The sequence below is a fragment of the Cygnus atratus genome, chromosome 3 (assembly GCF_013377495.2).
Source record: "Cygnus atratus isolate AKBS03 ecotype Queensland, Australia chromosome 3, CAtr_DNAZoo_HiC_assembly, whole genome shotgun sequence".
Lineage (NCBI taxonomy): Eukaryota > Metazoa > Chordata > Aves > Anseriformes > Anatidae > Cygnus > Cygnus atratus.
Genome location: NC_066364.1, coordinates 92110092 through 92134311, shown reverse-complemented (window position 1 = coordinate 92134311; position 24220 = coordinate 92110092). Strand labels below are relative to the sequence as shown.

Sequence of the window (24220 nt, the reverse complement as noted above, 5' to 3'; positions counted from 1 at the left end):
TTTTGGGAGAGGAATGGGGCACAACTTGGAACATATGTGAAGATGTTCAGTTTCATTTAAGAATGTGTTCATTTTAAAAGAAGCTCATTTTGACTCAGGAAAAAACAGCTCTCTGAAAATATTTTGTCTGGTTCCAATCACACATAATTACTGGTTGCCACAGAAATCTTCCTTTTGGGAGTGTTGGAGTTGTTTGTGCCTGAAATCATTTTGTCCATCTCTTGCACTGCTCTACAGCACAAAGGCTGTGTCAAATTTATTTCAATGGCAAGACCTTCTTTGTTCAGATTCCTTCACTGACCAAATTCAGACATCAATGAAGCTGATGCAACTGGGCTGACTCATACCAGCACTGATTTTTTTTCAAACTATTGCTACAAGGTAAGATCTAGATCAGGTTTATCTCTCTTGTTTGTGCCCAGCATCAACTGTCTCTTTCCGTAGTAATTTAATGGGTGGTGAACTTGGTCGCAGCGCACTCCTGCATATTCCTACTTATCCTTAGCTCAGTGTTTTCTGACTGCCTTTGAAAACAGAACCCATAAAAGCACTAAAGAAAACAGTGAAACAGTGGTAAACCCCACCTGGTATAAAAGAGCCAGTCAGCAAGAAAATGTTGAAAACCAAACCACCAGCCCCCACACACTGAAGGAAAAAAAAAACCACTCTGCCTTTCCCTCATACATCTGGTTCTTACTAGAAACCTCAGGACTCCAGTAACTTCAGCTTTTCTCTTTCTTCATGAATCATGGACCAATAAATTGCAAAGATGCCTGCATAAGTCATATTTTGAGGACCAAGGAAAGAGCGAATTTCAGGTCCTTCATACAAACATCTTCCCTTCTTACTGACTGGCGAAAACCCTTAATTAAGCAGAGCTGGGACTTCCTAACAGTAGCTAGAGCCATTAAAAAATATCAGCTTCAGCAAAATTCAGAGTTCTGGAAGCCAGGTAACACAGCGCTTAGGTCAACCTTCAGGCAAACTTTATTTTTCCTTCCTGGGAGCTGGCAGCAGGGATGAGGAACTGGCAGTATTTACTCAGCTCAGTGCTGCTGTGTCAAATGGTAGCAGACTGGGTAAACTGTGCTAGCAGGATATATGGGAGGCCATACTTCACAGCTGGAGCCCCAGCCCCACGGCGCTCATCACTTCTGTGAGCGGGAACAAAAACCCAACATGTAGATATATACCCTGAGATAACCACCGTCTGCCTCTCGCTGCTGAGCTCTGTACGTTGTCAGCACTGGGACACAGGGACGTTTTAGCCACTGCCACTCGGGCAAAGTAGGAAAAATATTCTGTGGGCTTAATAATATATATGGGACCATAGATTGTTACCTGGTGTCTAGCAGGAAAGAGAAAGTTTAATTATTATGGAATTATTTCTAAGAAATTGGGTCAGTGTATATATGTAAAGGAAGTGTCAATGTAAATGCAGTGCGCTTTCCCAAAGGGAAGGTGTGCCTGTGCCATAACAGTTATCTACTTTGTTCTCAGAAAGATGCTTACTGGAACAGTGAATTATTTCCATTGCAGATATGTTGAGGCATTGCTATAAAGACTGGAGTTCATACTGCTCTATTATGCCCTGTATTTTCTGGTTTCTCAGAGGTTTGAAATATGCTGAACTCGACTTTATGGAAGCAAGTGAGCAATCTTAACCATACATTATTAAATATTTTCTGCAAAGCAGTGTTTCTAACAGAGACATATTTTTCGTAGATCTTAGAGGTTCTTTGGGTGCTTGTAGTTACCACTGCAACAACAGCACTACTGAAATGAGTAAAGGGAACTCTGTGATTGTCAGGCCCTGCTCTCTCTCTTGTACTGGGAGAGGTGTTACTACCACTTGCTGAAATACTTGGAAGGTGAAGTTTCTGCCAGCGTGATGAGAGAATCTTCAGAAATGACGGCTTCACATTGATTACAACAAACACCTAAGAAGAAAATGACGAGTGTCTCCTCTTCTCCCTTCCCTCCATTTCCTATCAGGATATCCATAACCCTTCCTGAGAAAATTTCTAGCACTCTCTTCTCCTCCAGCCCTATGAAGCCATTAGCATCTTATAAGCTATTAGCACTTAGAGTTTCTCTTTGCTCTCTGATACTCTGCAGTTGCAGGCATGCTTCACAGCAAACAGCTTACATATAGTATGTTAGATTCCCCCAACTCTGGATTTCTGTCCTCAGATCTATTTTGGATTCCCTTCAGCATTCTCCACATGCCAAATTACATGACAAGTTGTGGAAGAGGACTGCCAGGGAAGGACTTACTTTTTCCCTCCCAGCACAGGGCAGGTTCAGCTCCAAGAGCAGGACTGAGTGGGGTGACTGCAAGGTTCCCCACCTTTCCATTCAATTCTCCCCTTCTCTGCCATCCACCCCCACTTCCCAATATCCCATCCACCACCATTCCTTACCTCCACATGACACTAGGCATTACAAGCCATGGAAGGGGTCAGTATTCCCTAAATAAATCCTGTCCCATTCACGTAACAAGAATACTTTTTCTGGTCCTTAGCATGGAGACAAGGTTCAAGATCTTGGTTCATTCTCCTTTTTGTTACACTGTGGTACATAATAGCCATGCTAGACTACTCAGTTTTGAGCACTGGAATGAATCAGAGGTGTATATTTCTTAGCAACAGTGAAAGGGATGCTCTGATACTATGGTGATGTATGGAATCATATAGGTAGCATGAAAAGAGGATGCTAAGTGCTTAGAGGAAGCGCTTGCTTAGTGCTCTCTTCTGTGCCTGGCAATGGTGGTGACTGTAGATGTACAAAAACCCCACCGTGAGATGGATTTTATTTCCAACAAAATATCTGGTGAACTGCAAGTAATTGTCACTACGTCAGCCTGAGGAAGGGAATCGCTTCCTTTTGACACTTAGCCCCGTGCTAAATAGCCGAGAAGCAATTTATTCTGTTCAGGCCCCTTCGCTGAACAGGGAATAGCACCAGAAGGGCTCAGTCCCGATCCATGGTACCTAGTCATTTTGAGGTATCTAAGGCAATGAAAACCACCCGAACAGCTGACTGGGTGCTAATGTAACACAAAGGGGTGTTCACCTGGAAAGGAGAGTGGGTGGCAATAACGTGGAAACTGATGTCGGCAGTAGCTTAGCTAGCTAATCTCTGCAGAACACTGACCCAGTGAAGTTCTTCCTTTCACAGGATGAAACGGGTGTCTGAAGAGGCATCTCAACCTCTAGCTCCCCGCTTCTGTGCCGTGTCCAGACCATCTGTGTTAGGATCTTAACTCTTGCCTAAATACACTGCTTAGAATGATGTAATATCCCCTTTAAGGTCACTTTTATCTCCCTTCTTACAAAAGAATTCGTTCATTAGCGTTGCTGCTGAGTTGTCCTTGATTTTAGTCAAGAGGCATTCCTTCTGACAGGAGATCCATTATCTTTACTGCTTCTGCTAGATGGATAGTGTATTTGATAGTCACTTAAATGCTGCCGTTTGGAGCTGCAAACAAATCCAAGGAGCTGAGTACCTCATGAGTGCCTTTGCATGGAAGAAAGTGAGAGAGGAACACCGGGTCTCTGCTTCCTGATTCTCAAACTGTGGGAAGACCAACTGTATCAATCCGTACGTGAGATCTTTGCAGAACCTTGCTCTCCCTGTTGGGGCCCTCCTCTTGTGATTTGCAGCATGTAGGAATGGTTTGGGCACTAATTAGGAATGCAACCTGAAATTTTTAAAATCCCTTTAAAAACTTTTGGGAAAAAAAAATAAGGGGATGATTGAAATGTTTAATGAGGTCACTTTTTCATTTATCTTACACTATATTCTAACACTATGATAACTTAAATTGAAACCATAACTATTTAAAAATGGAAATGTTTTGATCTAAAATTATAAAATCTGGATGCTTTGAAGCTGCTGGAACATTTTTCTGCTTCTCCTGAAACATCTTCATGGAATTCACGTGATTTCAGAAAGTGTTCACCTCAAAGGAGCTGTCTTTTCAGAGAAAAGGGTTCCCCTGATATATTTTCTTTGACCATCTTTAAAGCTTAACATTATTAAGAAAAAGCACGTACACTAGTGATTGTGACACTTTCCAGTGTCCAGTGCCAAATTTATTTTTAAAACATTGTATCTCACTCTCAGCAAGGGGCTCTAGTTTTGGCCCTGGTGCCACTGTTTCCCTGCTGGTAAGACACATATAATGACACTTTCATAAAGTTAATGAATGACTCCTATCTCAGTTACATCCATGCAAAGAGGAAGGAAATCATTTAGGGTGGCTAATAAGGTATCACAAACTGTAATAGCATAACAGGATAAGATTAGATAATTCAAGAGACCTGTGCAGGGGCTTTACATATAACGGAGTGCACTTGTTTGCTCCCTGAAGAGAACAAGTGATGTTTTCACTGCTCGTGGCTTTTGGTCCCATTCCAGTAAAAGGACTGCCACAAGTACTGTAAAGAGCAAGTGTGCTCGAACAGATGACTACAGCTGATGGCCTAAAACGTGTCATCCTGTTTTATTCTGATTTTATAGACTGCGTGCCTTCTGCATGGAGACTGTCACCGTATTCATGAAAAATGTCAAGAGGGAAGCAAGCACGCAGTCGCGACTCTTTGAACTGAGAGGAAATTAGTATCACTGCTCTTGTAAATTAAGAAAAAAAAATCGGAGATGATGTAGATGCTGACATTCCAAAAGAATTGTATCTGCAGCTATTGAACTGCCTATCCATTTTTAGCAAAGTAGAAATATGTAATGTTTCCTCTGTATTAGCTCTATACAACAATCTCGGCATTACCTAATCTTGGATAGACAAGCAAAACTTAATGATCTGATTCAAAAATTGCAGAAATGGTGTTCTCACCGTTTATGATGTCAATAAATCATTCAGACTGAAATACGGGCTTGTGTTACATCCATTCCGGTATTACCTTCTGCTGCTTACACCACTGAGAGCTCTGTTTGAAAATGAGAGATTGATTGGTCTGAAAGATGATAGGCTGCAAACAGGACATTCAGATGACATTGCCCTTTCTGACTTTCACGAAGACTTTACATTTCTTGTAAGCCTGGAAGTATTGTAGAGAATCTTAAACCATGGCTCCAATCTTGCAAACACAGACATGCCTAAAAAAGTGCATCCTCCAATTGACTTTTGTGGGACTAATACGAGTGTTACTCACGTATCATTTGGAGCTCCTGCTGGGACCTGGCATTTTCTGGGATGCTTCTTCAAATACTGGCTTCGTTCATGAAGTCTTTTCACTCACCGTGGGAAGACATTCACTTCTGTGGTGAGATGTCACCATTAGTGGCGCATGACATTTTGGTGACAAAGTGAGACATAGTGGTTTATCTAGCAGGACCACCAAGAGGATCTGGATGGAGAAATGCTGGAGTGTACTCACAACAGAGAGTGGCAGCACAATTGACGAATATAGCAATTTTGTGTAAATTTAGAGATGAATTTAGAGATATGTTAATAATTCAGGTGGACAGATTTATCTTTATAAAATGTGTTGAGTTTAGCCAGGTTAACACTTGCTCCCTGGTTCCATAGACCAAATAGGTTTTTGTTTTGTTTGTTGTTGTTGTTGTTTTTTCCTTTTTTTTTTTTCTGCTTACAAAGGCCTGGCTCCATCTCTTTTTCCCACTGCTGCTAATTCACATGAAGGACATTCTGATTCTACGTCATGGTCTCATCCCATGTTCTCATTTCCAGAAGTTTGTATACCCCAGAAATTGCTTTCCAATACATATTTATCTTCTGTCACCTAGCTGCATGGTCAACTATGGGATTTCCATTGATTTCTTTCCTCACAGACTTCCCATAGTTTATTGGATCTTCTCTGCATGTCTCCTTCCATTACTGACCTGAATGTTTGGAATAGGCCTTATTCCTAAAGGTAGTCTAGCTCTGCTTCTTCCTCACAGTGAGTGCTCTGCCTCACACATATAGAGAGGTCTTACTGCAGTCCTAGAAAGTAAAATTTAAATTCCTAATACATAAGACTTTTTAGACTCATATGCAATGATGAAGTAACTGTTCAGTTCATAAGTTGGAACTAGTCAAAAACTGTCCTTAGAAATAAAAATTTTCATGAAAAATTAGATTTCTCAGAAATCCTCCTTACTGAATCGCAGTGGGTCCTTGCAGAAAAACATCTGAAAAGGGTGAAAAACAAGTACAAGAAACATTCTGTGGGTGATACAGCCTGAGCATTTACAACTGTAGCATCCTACGGGAGATCTCATAGCGCTGTGTTGGCCTTGGGGCTCTTAGGAAGTTGTATGACGTTCCACTCCTGCAGACATACTACTCCCCTGTGTTGTGTGGTGAGGAGATCCAAGGCAAGCGTTTTAGTTTACCAGCTCCATATCTTCATTTGCTCTAAATATTTAGTGCAGACTAATAGGCCAGCCATTGTCTGCGAGATGGAGGAATGGATGAGACTCATTTGGCTGAGATTGTGCAAGTGCAGAATGATGATTACAGGATTTGTGAAGCAACACTGGCAATTATGCAAGCACCAGGACAGAGGAAGTACACTTCCCATTGACTGCGCAGCCTGGGGCACCGCTGCCCAGGGCTGCGGGTGTTTGGAGCTCCCGAACCTCCACTTTACATCAGTGCAGTGAGAAGGAAGCGAACGCCACCTGGGCCACTGAGTATGTCATGAAATCATAGCATCATTGAGGTTGGAAAAGGCCTTCAAGATCAGCTGGCCTAACCATCCCCATGCATGGTTTCAGCTCCCTCGTGGGTACCTCTACAAGGTGCTGAGAGGTGGTGTGAGTCAGATCACTGTCATGGCATTTTCATGGGCCTGTTTCCCGGATCCATCCTGACTGAGATGGCTGCTGGTGCAGGACATACCCGCACGCTGGGCAGAGCTGCTCTTTGGGAGGCAGGTGCACCGAGTCCTGTGCCGGAGATACTGGCTTTCATTCCTAGCTGACATTATCCAGAGGAATGAAGACACCCCTCGTGGCGTAAGGCTGGGGCAGCCTCTGTCCGCTCAGGGCTTGCTTGGGGTGAGGCTCTGGGCGCATGAGGAGATCGCGGCTGGGGCGCGCTGCGTTCCCCCTCAGAGGTCTCAAGGCACGCAAGTGGGACCCAAGCGGTGCCTTTTCTGTTTTGTCCTGACGTGAAAGCGTGCTTTACTGACACTTCAGATGAGCTTTGCGCAGCAAGGGACCTGCACTCGAGCACGCCAGCCCGAGCAGACACCCAAGCCGTCCGGCACAGCGCTCCCATCGCCACCACACAGGGCTCGGGGCAGGAGCCTCCCAAAACACTGCCCGGAGGCGACAGCTGCCCCCCGCCCGACCGCGGGGGCACTTCTCGCCACTCCAAAACGCCGCCTCCGAGCGGGGCCCGGGGCGGGCGGTCCCGGAGGGCCGCTGCCGGCGGTCCGGGAGGCCGCCACCCGCCGGCACCCGCCGCCGCCTCCTCGGCCAGGCGCGGCCGCCCTCCGCCTCCCTCCGGCCCGCACTTCCCCTGCGCGGCCGCGGCCGGGGGAAGGCGGCTCCCGCCGGGCCCAGCGCGGCGGCGGATGGCGGGGGGGCCGCGCCCGGCGGGGGCGCCCGCTGAGGAGAAGGCGGCGGCGGCGGCGGCGATGGCGGGGGGCCCGGCGGCGCGGCGGGGAGCGGCCGCGGGGCCATGAGGGCGGGCTCCGGCCATGGCCCATGGCAGCGCCGCGGTCATGCTCAAGTGCGTGGTGGTGGGGGACGGCGCCGTGGGCAAGACGTGCCTGCTGATGAGCTACGCCAACGACGCCTTCCCCGAGGAGTACGTGCCCACCGTGTTCGACCACTACGCAGGTGAGAGGGGACGGGGGCAGCGGGGGCGGCCACCCGGATCGCCTCGGCTCGCCTCGGCCCGGCCCGGCCGCCGCCTCACCGGCTCCGTTTCTCCCTCCTTGCAGTCAGCGTCACCGTGGGGGGCAAGCAGTACCTGCTGGGGCTCTACGACACCGCCGGACAGGTGAGACGCCGAGCTGGCCCCGCAGCACCCCGGGGCACACCGCCCCCAGCCCCGGGGGGAGCGGGCAGCCCCCCGACAGCCGCTCCTCCCGACGGGGGCGGTGGAAAGCAGCCAAATGTCACCCTGGGGCGGCGTGTGGGGCAGCACGGGAGGGGGCTCGGGGCTCGTTTCCTTTTTCCTCTTCTTTTTTTTTTTTTTTTTTTTTTTTGCTATTCTAGACAATTCAAGTGGTTCCTCTTGCCGAGGCTGTATGGTGAAAGGCGCTACGTCAGCGTGCATCACGAGTAGTTTTAGTGCTGGACGAGGCGCTTCGTGCCGGAGGCAGCCGCGGTGCAGCGCGCTGAGGGCTCCATTGCTCAGCCCCGTCTCCGCTGTATTGACTTGCACGGCTGCTCTCCTCCGTTAAGGCACTCGCAGCCCTTTGGAGAGGGCTTAGCTGAAACAAAAAAAGCACCCTTCGTAAAGGGCCCGGCCCCGGGAGGTGCAGGAGACTCCCAAGACAGGCCTGCAGCGTATACAGAAAAGCTGCATGGTTTGTTTTTTTTTTTTTTTGGAAAGTTGTGTATTTCTTACATGAAAACTTCTCGCAGTGTGAGCCTGTGGTTTGGTCTCACATGATCTCAGATGTGCTTCCTTGTCGTAACGAGCGGCTAGTAAAAATAATCTCACCAGACTTGTGTCGGCTGAAGCTGTACATTTTGACCGAGTTATTCCCGTACTTGATTGAACAGTTATTGGCCAAATCAGTGTAACTTTTTAGATTTGCATGCAGCCGTAAGGGAAGCAGCACTCAACCAGTCTTTCATATGTTTGTGAGGCCTGAAAACAGTGATAAACTCCATTCTAGGAGAATTATAGGAAACAGCCTCATTTCCAAAAAGTTGGTAGCTGAGGGGTGAGATTCTTACCAAAAAGACTGACTTCACGATTGTGATCTCGCTGATATAAGCACAAACTAGTCCCATTTATGCAAACTAAGTTCATTTGTTATTTCTGTCGTAGCCCTGCTTTTCCGTAGTAAATGTTTTCTCAAAACACAGCTTGTTGTAAAAAACTGCTCAAGTGTGCTACGCTACAAGGGTCTAGTGCTCAGGCAAATTTAAGCATCTCGTTAATACACATCTATTTTTCTATCATAAGCATTGGAAAATATAAAAATAAGCACCTAGCGCTAGCGTACATACGCATAGCTTATTTGTGGATGCTGTCTCAAACAGCTTGTGCTGACTTGTTACTATTAATGGGAGCGCGTGTTGTCAACTCTGTGTAACCTTAACTAATGTGGTTTTGTGGTATCCCTCGCTGCCTGAACGTGCTGAGTACCAAACGGAGAGACCTTTGGCCTCCTCTAAAGCTAGCAGGGTAAACTGGCCAGTTTGCAGCAAACAGCAAGCAAAGGTATTCCTGTTAGCTAAGAAAAACTTTTCAGTGTTAAATTATGTATCTAGATTTGTAAAAGGTTGAAGTAAGCTTTTTTTTTTTTTTTCTTGTCCAAATTGTGAGAAGTTGAAATCCTAAGCTCACATTACAGCTTCTGATGTACCCAGGGCCAGATCTTGCTGTCCTAACTCAGAGGAGCCTTAGCTCATGTAGAGTGTTTTAATGAGGCTACCTTTACAAATATGTCTGGTCTTGGCAAAACTCTCCTTTTAGTCAGCCCTACCAGGTGATATTAAAATCTTTACTGGTATCCTCACCCCAGCTCAGCATATGGGGGGAAGCGGTGGACACCTGGGGCTGCCCACGAAAGCCCCATCCCAACAATCAGCACGACTAAGGAGATTCTCACGGGGACCCCGTGTAGAGACCCTAGACCAGCGATTTTGTTCTTTTTCCTCCTTCATCAGGGACAGTTTGCTGACAAGCAATTCTTCTAGAGCCAGGGGATAAAAGAAAGCTTACTTCCAAGTTTAAAGATGTATGTAGTTAAGAGCAGAAGAGCCACGAGTTGCTGGTGCCTTCATGTTGAGGAAACAGTCTGCTGCATCTGGTACGTGCCTGCTGTTTGTACAGACTTTTGTACAGCTCGGATTCAATGCTGCTCAAAGTCAGGGTTTCTGTGCCAGTGTACATCGGTGTTTTTATTTCTAATTCTCTCACCCCCAGATAGTTTTACTGTAAAGTACTGGCCTGATAGTATCATTTTCTCCAGACTTGGCAGCACACGATTACTGTGAGCAGTTCGCTGTCTTCAGAGCGTGCCTGTCCCCAGCCCTGGACAGAGCAAGTCGGTACAGCCTGCAGGTCTCATCTCCTGGGGCAGGGAGCGTGACCAGAGGCTTGGACTTCTTGACCGCTCCAAATTCATGCGGCAAGCCCGTGGCGGAGCGAGGAATCAAGACCTTTCGGTTTCTAGCTGGTGCGCAGCAGGCTTATCAGCCTGAAATACTGACTTATCAGCCTGTGGGTGTCTTTAGCTTGCATGGTTATGTATTTAGCAACTTGTGACAGACTTCTGTTTGGCAGAGGGGCTGTAAGCTGTTGAGTTCATGACACCCAGTATGCGTTTCTAGCAAGCTTCTTCACAACACAGGCAATCACACATAGTAACTGCACTGATCACGTAATGCCTCGCGTCTTTGTGCGTTTAAAGTAGGTTGAGAATAAATCCATTAAAGTCCCGTTTTTTCCAGGTTATATATAGCAGGGGAAAATGACACAGTTCACAAGCTTCAGGCTACACGCAGACAGACCTTCCCCCCTTTGTGTGCGTGCGTGCATCCAGGCGCTTTGGCTGAAAATATTGCGGCCGTGGTTCAGCAGAAAATAGCCAGTACAGCTGCTGGGCAGGGGAGGCTTTCGGAGCCAGTTTGGTTTTGCAGCTGTGGAGGCCGGCTCCTGCTCCAGGGAGGCAGATGGGAACTGGTCCCGGTGGTGGCTCTGCCATCCTGAGGAGGACATTCCTCAGGCAATTCCTCCTGGAGGTGGAGCCGCAGCTCCTTTTAGCCTTACTGCTGGGCACAGCCCTTGGCTTTGGCTGGCTCTTGGCTCATCCCCTCGCTCCTCCACCTCTCCAGCGGATGAGAATGGCAGAGCCTACCTGCATCGCCCAGAGCTGGGAGCAGAAATATGCCGAAGTTTAACTGTGAGGTGCTCACAGTGATGGTGTTTGTGTGCCTTTGGCTTTACAATCCCCTCTTGCTGGGGGAGAGTAGCTGTGTGCCAGTGCAGTTTGTTACAGAGCATGGGTGCGTGGCAAAATAAGCCTGGAAAGGGAACCATGGCTCCATCAGGAGTCTGCTGACTTCGCCCTGGTAGAGTGCTTTTGAACTAGGACAAGTGATGATCGTTTTGATCTTTTGTAATACCAAGCATAATACTGCCAGCTATCGTGGTAGCAAAACTTTTGGAGAAATGCCCGTAAGCATTCACAGAGGGGCTGCGTGTCCCCTTGCCACGTCCCAAATGACCGGAGTAAATGGGAGGACACGCAGCGTTTGCCTCTAGGGGGTTGTGCTCCACGCTGAAGCCTGCTACTTAAAACGGCAGTCAGGGCTCATCTTCCTCTCCTTCCCTTTTGATGTGGGGTTTTCGTTCGTGATGTGGTCGGTTTCCTCCAGTATGTGCTGACCATGTACCTGTGGAAGCCTTGCGGTCCTGGTGTGTTGTGGTGCGAAGGGCTGTCAGAGCTGGAGGCAGGCCAGGAGGAGGCTGGAGCAGACCAGGGTAAGACTCTCGGTGGCTTCTCAACTGTCACCAAGACAGTAGCTGCGAAACTTGGCTAAGCGCAATATGAGAACAAGCTGCTGCCTGGTTTCGGCAGCTCAGGTTTTGGTGGCTACTCTTGCTGCAGCTGCAGCCACCTTAATTCAGATCCACTGATATTTTTTTTTTGTCATTGTAACTGAGTTAAAATTGATGTTAAAAGCAATTTTATATTAAACTTGGTCAGGCTGCCGAAGTGTGTAAATCTAACTCAAATATTAGCGAGATCAGCGCCTGCCGCAAGGCCAGGTATATAAACAAATGATTGTAACTGCGAATGAGCCTGTGGGAAAGACGGGGATGGAGGCATGGTTATTAAAAAGGATGGACACACAACTTGCAGCAGTTGCTATAAATAAGAAAGAGCAGTCATCTTTGTAATTCTTGCCGACTGTTTGTCTTGGCTTTGGTAGGTAGTCCTGGTTTAGCAGGTACCACTTCAGTATCCTGAAAGGAGTGGCAGCTGCTGACCATTTTGGCTGCTCTGTTGTGCAACAGGAATTTCCCCCCTCGGACCACATACGCTGCACGTACCGCGCGGCCAGAGCGCCGAATGCAAACCTGGAGCACGCAAGCACAGTCTCCCGCAACGCAAAACCATTGTAGAGTTACAATCTCTGCAATCTGTAGCACAATTTTGGCAAATCTGAGAATTAAACATCAGCCATTAACACTCTGCCCCCTTTCTGTCCCCCCACCCCGCACCTCCCTCCTCCCACGTGTTCTCCCTCGCTCCCTTCGCATTGCCACGGCCGGGCCGGCAGCTGCTGCGGCAGCCTGCGAGCCCGCTCCGGGCCAGCGTGCTGTCCTATGAATAGCTCGGCCTCAGCCCTTAGGGATGTTGCCAGCCCTGTAGACTGAACGGCTCTGCAGCAGCAACTGGCTGGGTGTAGGTAATTGAAAATAGAAACGTGCCCAGATTCCCCCTCTGAAATTTAAGATTTCTAGGCAAAAGAAGGAGGTGATGTGCGTGAGCTTACGGTCTCTATGATGAGAGTTCAGTAGACAAATACTTGAGCAAAGACAGGCTTTCCCTTTGGAGGGAAAGGGACTTTCACCTTCAGATTGGCTTTTAAAAATGCTCTTCCAATAATAATAATAATCCCAGTGCCAAGCTTACGTTCCAACACCTTGTTGTGAACTGTGATTCACACCTTGAAAGTGTCACATCTTTCCTAGAAAGACAGGTAAGTATTGTGATCACCAGATGGCGAGTTAGGGATGGGAAATACTGCTCTGAGTTCCCAAAAGGATCCACTGGATGTATGTGGCAAGCCCAAGACAGCTGTTCCTTTTTCAGTGTCCAAAGCCCCATAGTGTTTCTGAAGGTTGGGACCGAGTTATCTTAAAACCAAACATAAGGGTTTTGTTTGAAAATGTAGATCCAGAATGTCTTGGCCAAGTGAGCTAACAGCAGGCTGAAGTAAAGAGCCCAAAGCAAACCAAGTGTGAGAAGTTCTCTGAAACTTCAGTTTATGATAGAAGCATATGTTTATGAAGTGTTGACCTAGGGAGGCTCTTGCTAAGCACTGATTGTGTAGTCAAGTAAAAATGTTTCTTTTTCTGGGTTTAGGCTGTGACAGAGTTCTCTCCGAATTTTGCTCTTTTACGATTTCTTTGAGTTACAGTGCCATGTTTCTATGCTATCCAAACACCATGATCTAAAAAGGCAATCCTGAGTGCAAGCAATAATTGTTGCTTTTCCAGTATAATGTTATTGCATATCCTCTCACTTCCCAGTTTTAAGCTGGTGTGTGCACCTGCGTCATGTAATTATCATATAACCTATGCTGTACTGAAGGCAGCAAGTGGTGGGACTGGGCGAGGTGGCAGGAGCTGGCAGGGTTTTCTTACAGAGAATGCACGAGACCCAGGGAATTTTTGGAAGGTCTGTAGTCAGAGTTCTTGACTGAAATGTCTCCTTCGCAAAGAGCTCTTCATGTTTTGGTGAATATAAAAAGTCTCAAAAATGCACTATTTTTCATTTATCATTTAGCTCCTGAGTCAGCCTCTAAACTACACCTTCAAATAAGCCAAACATAATCTAGAGTACTGCCTCCACAGCAAAGACCTTTCTCCCAATCAATTACTTGGCGAGAAACAGTGCAAAAGGACTTATAACGTCAGCTAGGGTTTGATCCGCAGCTCTGTGTCAGCAGGCACCCTGTTGCTGAGCTCAGAGTGCTTTGTTCCCATTCCTTTATTGAGAACACACGGACAAAATGAACATAAAAATTAGTAGCAATACCAACGTTTTGTCAGTCCCAGACATTCAAAATGATGAGTCAGCTATTCCTATCCCCGGACCACACTAGGAAGCACCTAAAAACCTAGAAAAGGAAAACAGATTGGGAATTTTTCTTTTGCCCTTTGCTGGAAGTGGTTTTCCTTTGAGTTTTGTGTGTTCAGGTTTTCTCTGTGTCTGCAGGGGACTGGAAACACCTCTCATTTAAAAGTGAAAAGGATGTTATTTTTCTTCATGTAATCATCATGCTCCAGGAACCTGGGCTTTAAGAAATAATATAAAACACTGATTCCAAATCTTGGAAGTTTTACTGGGAATTATAAAAAAAAAACAATATTGTTAAAATGGATGCTTTGGGACAGAGATTCAGGACTTTTTTTAACCTCCAAATCAGCAGTTACGTTTCTAACAAAACCGTGGCTCCTATAATTAAAAAAAAAAAAAAAGAAAAAAAAAAGGTGAACTGGGCCAAAGAGGAGGGGAATGACATCTTTTTACTGCTCTGTTCTGCTGTGGTTTTGTAAGTAGTCTTTTGGTTTGGATTGGTGACTGGGTGATCTGTGTTAAGAAAAATGCCTGAATGCTACGTGACGCTTCCAGCACTTCTGTAAAGGTTGTGTCAGTTGACTCATGAGCTGCTGCTGTCCTCGTCCTCTTTTAATCTCCGCTGCATCCATTCTGTGGCACGTGGACAGTGATTCTTAGCAGTGGTCGGCACGTGCTGCTGTATGTATCAAAATGCAGATGGCAGTGTTATTCTCCAGAGCAAAGGAACATCTGTCAGCATCCTAGGTGAGCTTATTGCATTAGATGAATGAAACACAGACTGAATGTGCCTCAAGCAGCTCGTGCTCTAAATCAGATGCAGCCGTGCATGCTAAAAGATCATCTGTAGGGCTCATTGCTCCAGGTTGGCCTGATGTCCAGTTGGGATGCAGTGCTAGAGTGAATTACAGCTGGATGCCAGGAGCAATGTGGGCTGCATCTTTACTTGGTACCCACACATAGCCCACCCATGGGCAGTGAGGTGGCTGTCGTATTCCTCTCTTCAGAAAGAGAAACCCTAGGAGGTTTTTCAGCTGCCTTAGCATCTGCGGCAGTGAAACCACTGGGTATTTTACCACATTCTTCGATGGCAGCTGTTAGCCCTGACACATCGGGGCTTGACATAAAATGAGATGCAGAAGACTCCTAGGAACACTTTTAATTCCAGAAACTTTCACCATGATGCGTTTATGGAGTGCACGTGATGGCAAAGGTACTCTGGCAGTTTGTGCCCTCTATGCAGCTGCGTGATGGGAATTAATCTTGCGGAGTCAGTGTGATGAAGTCTTAGTCTTCTGTCTTACAAAGCTGTTTCTCAGCACTGGACTGAAGAATGTGCTTTTGGGATTTATTTGTAAAAAGTGAAAGGGAGCGGGACCCCTAACAGACCAGTCTTTGTTGCCATGACACAGATAACTGTATTAAACCATCTCTATTCCAAGGCTTGTTTTCTCAGTGAAAACAGACTTCTTGACAGTCATTTTCTCCTGTAAAAATACAGTGAAAGAACCCGTCTTTCCTAACAGCAGGGTCTGCCAAGGGTCTGACCAGGTCCTCTGTGCCAGGGTGTATTTAATTGTTTTTCCCTGATTACTCAATGTGAAAGAATGAAAAATCCTGATTGTTCATGGCCGCAGTCACCAAAACTGGGGTGAATTCCTTTTGCAGAGAAAGTGTGAAACTGGTGTGGGAAGAGTGTTACTCATAAGGTCACTGACTGTGAGAAGGAAACCAGCACAGCACCTCAGAGCTGCGATTTCTGCTGGGTAACGAGTGAAAGGGCTTGCCCACGGCAGTCACCCTCCCGCTTCTTAGGAGCTCCTAGTGGCTGAGCAACTGGTATAGGTGTGTTCAAGTGAAAGCGCGCTCGCTGATAGTGCTTGCAGTCTGCTGAATCCACGTTCTGTTGCTCAAGATGCTAAAATAATAAGTCTTGCAGAGAAATATCAGACTTTTACTTTTAGAACACCAGGAAGAGGCCAGCAAGTTGAAGTTACTGTGGTGATGGAGAGCAGTGTTTTGTTGAGACTGTCTAGGCAAATAGTTTAGTATCACCACATGCCAAGATGTAGGATTTGGACAGTATTTAATCCCACATTAAGACTGGGATCGATTTTGATCAATCAAAGGCAATTTTATGTATAATAAAGGGCATATTCCATCCTTGTCTCAAGGCTCTAAAATCCATCTTAATAGGCTCCATCTTTCAGCTAGTTATTTCTCTATACAGAAAAGCATTTCAGACATGTAAGCAGCTGCGTAGTTCTCTGATATGCCAGAAGGGAAGTTCTGTCAGAAGAAAAATCGTAATTTGCAAACACTGGGCTTTTTCAATGTATAATTCATATGTCCTTTGAACAGCCCTCCTCACAGGAATTTAGAGATGGATTTAGATCAGTTTACTTCATTTTTAGAATACAATGGGAGAGCACTTAGCCTGTCTTCTTGCAGCCTTTTCTATAAATTAAAAATAGCTGCTGGACCCAAATCAGCCGCTTTCTGCATTCGCTGGGAAGCCTGTGTGCACAGGCCCCAACAGGACGACTCTGCCTTCGGAAGCGCAGGCCGTGTCCCCAGAAGCCAAAGGGTCTGGGGGCCTGTGGCGTTCTTTCTCCCTGCAGCCAGGCAGTGATCACCAGACCCTGTTTCGCACGTCCCGAAACTAGGGGCAGCTGTAGGTTGTCTACAGATGTAGGCAACCACAAAATGGAACCTAGCGATCCGCGTGACAGGGCCTGGGCTGCAGGACGGGACCAGCAGCGGCGTCAGGCCGTGCTGTGTCAGGCCGAGCTGTGGCTTGCCAAGCGGGCCCGCAGGTGTGCTGCGAAGGGCTACGGAGTGCACGCAGCCCGTGCCGAAATGCTGTGGAGAGCTGGTTTTTAAGGCAGGGAAGCAATTTGTGCTTCGTATAGGGCAGTACAGACCACTTCCCTCTCTCTCCTCCCCCACCAAGTACGTAGTAGAATCAGAAACCACAGTTCAGCCCGGCGCCTGAAACCTGCTTCCTGCCGTGCTTCTGGGCAGGCAGCTGCTCCCTGGTGCTTATGGCAGGGCTGCGGGTCAGCCTCTAATTCCAAATAGTCTGGGGGAGACAGTAGGATCTGCCCGCTGGGGTAGCTGTGAGCTGCTGCTAAGTCCCTGGGGCTGTGTTAGACACCACAGTTGTTATGGTTCGCTCGTTACGTTCACCGAAATATTACTGGGGGCCTACTGAAATGGAAATTTCTTTACAGGGAGGAAAACTATGTACATTGCAACCTTGGATAGGTTTGAAATGCACTCCAAAAATGATAAAACTAGAGATCGGCGATCTGTATGGATTGTATAATCTTGTATATATTTGTATTTCCAACCATCCTACTACGAAACAGATTACAACTTGGTCTTACAGCTGGGATTCTGCTCCACAGAAAGCAGCTCGTTACGCATGTGTGCCTCACTGAGACCCCGTGAGCAGTGGTTGTCATTGCCCTGCGCTACACAAAGGCTGGATTCCTCTAGCAACTCCGCCTGATGTCTATTTTTGGCTTCCCCTCTAAAAACAGATGGTTGGGAGCGAGAACCTCCTCTTGTGATTGCTGTTGTAAGCTGTGAAAGCAACAGATGGTTGCTAACGCAGAGGCACAAACCCAGAGTTGTCAAGTTCCAGTTTTTCTTCCAGAGTGGTGCAGGCTTTATTTTGTTCCCCTCCATCCACCTTTTACCTTCTCAGAATGTAAAAGAAATAGGCTTCTCCTTTTGTTTAATAAGAGTATGTGAGCATTATGTGACTGGGGATGTATACTTTACATTTCTTTCCAAGTCATTAACTTTGTTTCTGCCAGAGTACAAAAGTGAGGCCTGAATTCAGACACAAGCATGACACGCCTTGCTCAGGGCTCCAGCCACTGATGTTAATGAAGTACCGGAATTTGGTTTCTGCTGGTTGTTTAAAGACACCAGCCCACATATTTGCAAGGAAAACAAAATGATCTAGGTTCATGTCTTCTTCACTGACTGTAACAGCAGACTTTAGAGGTGTGCATTTCCCCAGATGTCTTGGTCAAGGTGTGGGATGGTACTGACTGCAAGAAGGCTTCTCTAATTGTCCTTCATGTCTCCTAATGGGATACAGAGACCCTAATCCCGTTCCAGAGGAGGAGAAAGAGGCCTGTGGTCTCACAATATTGAGAGAGGGGTAAGGACCTCGGTCCCCACCACTTTAACTTGGTCAGGGAAGAGGGGGATGCCATAAAACAGGGGCTCTAAAACTGTGGGATCACAGGTATGCCTGCACCTCTGCGTTCAGTTTTCTGATAAACCAAACAAAATCATGCTTATGAGATTATTAGACTTCAGTTTGTCTGAGTTTATTTTTTAAAAATATGCCACTGCATGTAAGCTGTGTACATGAAAAGCTTTTGGAGCGCTTTGCAAAGACTAATGCATTATTAAGCTAGCAACCCCCTTTGGGACACCCTAACAGATGGGAAGATGCAAGTAGAGAGAGAATAATAATTTGCTCAGGGCGACATATTATGTCAGTTGCAGAGTTAGGAATACAGTTTTTGTGTTCTTAACTATGCCTCCCAGCTGATACCCATGGAATTGGGCAAAAGTATTAATTTAAAATCAATTAGACAACTTGAAATACAGCACTGCATTCTGCTTTTGGTTTGAGCAAACCTTTGCAATGAACACCAATACACTGCTGCAGAAATGCAAGGCCATTCTGTAGTCTACATGCAAAAAGTTCCTCTATTTTTGAGAAGTTAAAGGTCAGGAAAAGAAATAGCCAAATTTTGGATGCATTAAGACAAATCCACCTGAACATCCAAAATATGGTGAAAAACAGTGATTCAGTACTCCAGCACAAGGCAGCAGAAAACCTGAAAGAGGCAGATAATGAGTTACTATAGCAGATGGAAAGAACTTTAGACCTAAAGGAGAGACTTGAAGGAGCTGAAGATACAGGCAATGCTAGATTTACCCGTAGAAAATCAAAACTAGAGGGAAATGAAAATTTAAAAGTATGGATTTCCTTTCTCCACTCCTAAAAACAAAATGAAACAAAAACAACCCCAAACCAGTCCTTCCCGGCTTGTAGCTGAGAAGCCAAGTCACCAGTTCCTCCCTCTTGTCTCCTTTCCCGTGTCTGGTCTCTGTTGGCAGCTGTTCTGGGTTACTGCAGAGGTACTATTTAAAAGACGGATGCTCCTGTTGCAATTTAGTGTCTTCAGGAGGGTGTCCATAGAAGATCACAGCACCGTATAACAGTTATGAAGCCAACATACTTGCGTCCAATTTGCTTAAACTCATTACGACTCTTATATTTTCAGCATGTTTTTTCTATCTGTATTTATCTGCTTCAGCAGTGAACAATTTTGTTTTAAAGTCTAGCAAATATTGGAGAACGAGACATTTCAGTACAGTCTGGAGTTTTTGAGAGCTTAGTGCATATTCTGATCCTTTGTGGCTTTCTTACCCATCTTATTTATGTTCTTAAAATATTCCAGTTAAATTCTTTAAATATTTTTAATGCCTAAATATATAGGTAGTGCCTCCCCCAATTAGATTGGAAGTTTAATTGCTGTACAGCGCGGTGTGTACATGCACTCAGATTGGAATTTATGTTGACTGACTAGGAGAATTAGATTTTGCCATTGCATTTAATTTTACAATAAGCCACATTTATTTCCCTTACACTAGATTCAGGAAATAAATTATAATTGAAGCAATCAGATTTTTTCCAGGCTTCTCTAATATTCAGCCTAAATTCATATAGTACTTCAGATTCTTTTACCAAGTGCAGCGATACGTCAGAGAAGGCTTTCAGTTTGGATTGTTATTTTCTGGGGATTTGTTGGGGAACAGAAGGAGCCTTTACACACAGACGGCCCACTAGAGGCTGGTAACATTGAAGCCAGGCTCTCTCTTAGGAGGATGCAGGACTGGGACAATAAATAGCCAAGTTTTGGATGCTTTAAAACTGATCATGTGGGGGGAGATTACATTAGAATTACCTGTCTTACTAAAACAAGCGGTGGTAGGCCATTATGAGTATCAATATGAACATAATTTTCATAGCACAGGTGAGGTTTAAAGGAGAGCCTGACAGCATTGGCTTGTTTCAAGCAGCAGGATTGGTGGGTATAGCCAAATTCTCTGTTAATTTAAGCAAGCGTCAATGCAGTGAAGTCACTGTAGTGAATACCACGTACGTCTTTGGCTGTGGTACATAAAGTATCCAATCACACTGTACTTGTCTTCAGTTTAACATCTTAATTACGCAGGCTGGACCCACAGCTTGCCCAGTGCAGACGGAGCAGGGTATAAATCAAAAGGCATATAAATAGATGCAGGGACAGGACAGATCAGCAATGAGCACTCCTTAAAAAGCACTAAAATTGCTCACTCATGGATGACCACTGGTGAATGCTTGGGAAGTAAGGTGCACTACCGAGATGTGGCCAAACGTACAAGGATTTGTATCCAATGGGTCTTAAAAATGATAAACTAAACGTAAAAGTTTTGAAGTAAATCATGCAAAGGTAACTTGCCTTTGGGATTAGCAAATGATGAGTATTTGCCAAGAATTTAGTAGATTTAGTAGAGCTGAATTGGAGAGCAACTGATGGATCTGTGCGAGTGTTCCTGCATGCAGATTTTGTACTCTGGGGACCTGTCTAATTTGCAGTTGGGAAGCTTCTTTTAGGATTTTGATCTCCACCCTAGAAAATAGAGTGGCAATCTGAGCAGGCTCTAAGTGAAATGTAAAATACACACACACACAAAACCAATTGAATGTTGAATAGTTTTGAGCTCCAGTTGTGATTTAAAAAAAAAATTATTTCTGCTTTCTACAATGAATAGCCATAATGGCTCAAAAGACAAGCTTACTAGGTTTTTCTTCTGAAACAGGACCCCGACGCTAGTAGAGAAACAGCAGATCTTCAAAAAGGGCTGTCAAAACGTTTCACAGTAGTTTCAGCTACTGGGGTTGTGAAATGGTGTGTCCGTGTTTACAGTTCAGCATGCTCTGGCTTACTGACAAAACTGCGGAGTGTATAGGACTGGCAGTGAAGTCTGTATAACCAAAATTGCACATGAGGACACCGAAGAGTGCTGGCCAATGGTAGCCTCCTCGCTCGCGCAGAATCTCCTCTTGTGCTTGCTCCTACACGTCTTTTCTCATCTCTTCTCCATTTCATGATAATAGTCCTCTTCCCGTAGCTGCTGACTTCCAGATGAAAAGATGGGTCTAGCAGAAGCTGTTCTGAGGAAGGAAGTTCTCACATGTTTTCTAAATTCTACTGCCACAACCTTAAAAACCTAACATTTAATCAAAGAAGGGCTTTTTTGAGGGTGCAACTATAGGTTAATAATCTGGTAATGTGACAGCTGCCAAGGAAACGAAAATTGGATTTTCTGGCTCGTTTCAAACATGGAGTTGAATTACATTTCTGTCTACATTTAACGAACAAGTAATTCTGCTATTTGTGTAATTTAATTAAGATGGGGAGCTTACGTGGGGAAGAGAGAGGCTGCCTAGCCCCCTGATTAACCATGCACTGGTGTTTATTGCAGAAGAGAAGGCAGAAACCTGTCATCCTTCACTGTCTTGGCAATGACAGGGCTCAGTATTAGGGACACATATTAAAAAACAGAAGTCTAAGGTAGGAATACTAGGGCCTTGATTCACCGCTACAGACCAAAAGAATCCTTGCAAAAAGAAGCTGGGGCATATTCCCTCCTGGCCTTAGCGAAAATATATGGCAAAACCCACTGTCTTTCTCTTGCTAGAGGGACTGTGTCTGTTTGACAGCAGGGACAATGCTCCTAAGTACCTCTGTTGCCAGGGTACTGTATGCACTGGCAATAGGACTGGGGGCTTTAAATGCTGTGGCTCTAAATGACCCAAATAATAATCTTTTCAAACATACACGTTCTTCCCAAAGGACATTAATGTTCCCTTGATAGTGTTCTTGATCTTTAATTCCTGTTCCTTCCCACTGTTCGCTGAGCTTGCTTACAGAAAGCAGAGTCTGGACAAAGGAGCTCCCTTCTGATCCTTCCTTCCTCTGCCCCAATCATTAGCACAGGACAGTAAAATTTCTTAGCCAGAAAGAAAATTTTAAGGAGGAACTCAAGTATCACTTCTACATAGAATCCAAAAGAGCACATTTAAGTTAAGTGCATTAAATAGCCTTAATCTAGCCTAGCTTTGTACAACCTGGGTGGCTCCGTAGCAGTCACAGCTGCTTACTTTTCTTTGGTCAAACAGATGCTAACTTTTGATCTGCAAGCATGTTTGGACTGTAAACTTTTTTTTTCTTTACATGAAAACTTTTTAAAGAGCAATCTTCCGTATATTCTATTACAGAGGTAAGTTTCTATCGGTTTTAACACTGAGATTATTTTTATACTTACATTTACATATACTTACTCTTACGTGCAGATTTTGTTCTAACAGCCACACTAACTAACCTGGAATAGTTGTAAACACTCAGAAAGTTTGCTTCAACAAACTTCCTGAAATACGAGTACAGTTCCTGAATATACAATTAATGAAACACTGAATATACAATTAATTAAACAACAATTTAGTATTGCAGATAACAGAATTTTTCTTTCTCAGGAAGACTATGATCGTCTGAGACCTTTATCTTATCCTATGACCGATGTCTTCCTTATCTGCTTCTCAGTGGTAAACCCTGCTTCATTTCAAAACGTGAAGGAAGAATGGGTACCAGAGTTGAAGGAGTATGCACCTAATGTTCCCTTTTTACTAGTAGGAACACAGGTATATCTGTTTCTGTTTTAGTTTATTTAAATCGGTCAGTTCATTGTATGATTTCTTCGGGTTGAAAGTTCAAGTCCAGCAGGACCTGAGCAGCACCTCCTTCTGGCTTTGCAGAACAGCACTAACAATTGCCAGAAACGAGTAGAGCTGCATTGTTTTCTAATAAGTGACTTTCATTTTGTTAAAATCTGCACATCGTAAACGGGGTGGCAAGATTGGCTGCATCCCTCAGGGTGACTTTCTGTAAAAGTCATGGGACTTACTGAATAGAATTGTCTGTTCATACTAACATAGTACTATTGTAGGAGTAAAGATTGTTCATCTAATAACTCTCCAATATTACTTGGAATACTTCGGTCTGCAACTATTGCTCATATCCATTATTTATGGAAGCAAAGGCTCAAGGGGAGGATTGAGACAATTCCCTCTTGCTTCTTGTGGGCCATGGACTGGACTTCAATTATGAAGTGACCAACATGTTGCTATTATATTTGGGTTAATTTTGCTGCCATTGCTAGATAAGCTGTCTGGTATTCTAACTGAAGAGCTGAATTAGGGAGTGAATGTGTGGTCCTTCTGGATTAAAAGTAGCTCACAGCTTAAAGTTCCAGAGCTTTTGAATCAGTAAAGATCCACCATCTGAACCATGACGTGACACCTTTTTTTTGTACATGACATTCTCCATTAAGTAATTATGCTCTAAAATGAGGATGTCATATAACCTGCTGACTTTTGTTTAGAAAAACTATTCCAACATGACTTCAATCTTTCCTGCTAGATTGATCTTCGTGATGACCCAAAAACTCTGGCAAGACTGAATGATATGAAAGAGAAGCCCTTATCTGTGGAGCAAGGACAGAAATTAGCAAAAGAGGTAAACTGGATATCCTACATGAAATCAAGTAGCAAAGAAGCAAAAAAAACATCTATTTTCAACTGACTTCTCTTTCTTTACACTTCTTTTACCAGCCAGCATATGAAACCTTATGACTGGTTACCACTTAACAATATTTACTTATATTGTTGAATACAGTTTAGACCTATGGAGTAGCACTACCCTATTAGTAATAGTTCTAACTTTATGTCTAGAAACTCCTTAAAAACTATGTAAGTGTGAATCAGAGATAATTAAAATCAAAAACTCACAGAATGGTTGAGGTTGCAAGGGACCCTTGGAGGTCACCTTGTCCAAGCCTCATTTTGAAGCAAGATGTTGAAAGCATTTCTAGGAAATTATTTCAGAATGCTATACACTGTTTTAACACACTGCATGGATACTGTTTATCAGAACAGTTTTAGAGAGACTTTTTTGAAACATAAATTGGTTATATTGTTCTTTTTTGCTGTTTAATTATCAAAAATGCCTGAGGACCCCATTGCCAATACAAAGAGTTTATTTAATATGCTTCCTTTATAAACCAAACCAGCTTAAATAAATGCCAGATCTTTGGCGAAAACACAAATC

General features: G+C 44.9%; 3 protein-coding genes across 5 annotated transcripts in view; 1 reads left to right on the top strand and 2 right to left on the bottom strand.

Moving 5' to 3' along the window:
• Positions 1–5305, bottom strand: part of TMEM247 (transmembrane protein 247) — a 52557-nt gene extending 47252 nt beyond the window's left edge. The window contains exon 1 of the mRNA XM_035563281.2: positions 4856–5305. The gene's annotated coding sequence lies outside the window, so the exon portion shown is untranslated. The remainder of the gene's footprint in view (positions 1–4855) is intronic.
• A 2282-nt stretch (positions 5306–7587) lies between these two features.
• Positions 7588–24220, top strand: part of RHOQ (ras homolog family member Q) — a 21899-nt gene continuing 5266 nt past the window's right edge. The window contains exons 1-4 of one of the 2 annotated variants that reach the window (XM_035565181.2): positions 7588–7815; positions 7920–7978; positions 22591–22755; positions 23534–23629. In XM_035565181.2, coding sequence (XP_035421074.1) covers positions 7674–7815; positions 7920–7978; positions 22591–22755; positions 23534–23629 — 462 coding nt within the window. In that variant the 5' untranslated portion in view covers positions 7588–7673. The remainder of the gene's footprint in view (positions 7816–7919; positions 7979–22590; positions 22756–23533; positions 23630–24220) is intronic. The other variant, XM_035565170.2, reaches the window with a different exon arrangement.
• Positions 20753–24220, bottom strand: part of PIGF (phosphatidylinositol glycan anchor biosynthesis class F) — a 25554-nt gene continuing 22086 nt past the window's right edge. Inside the window, exon 7 of one of the 2 annotated variants that reach the window (XM_035565110.2) lies at positions 20753–21228. The gene's annotated coding sequence lies outside the window, so the exon portion shown is untranslated. The remainder of the gene's footprint in view (positions 21229–24220) is intronic. The other variant, XM_035565120.2, reaches the window with a different exon arrangement.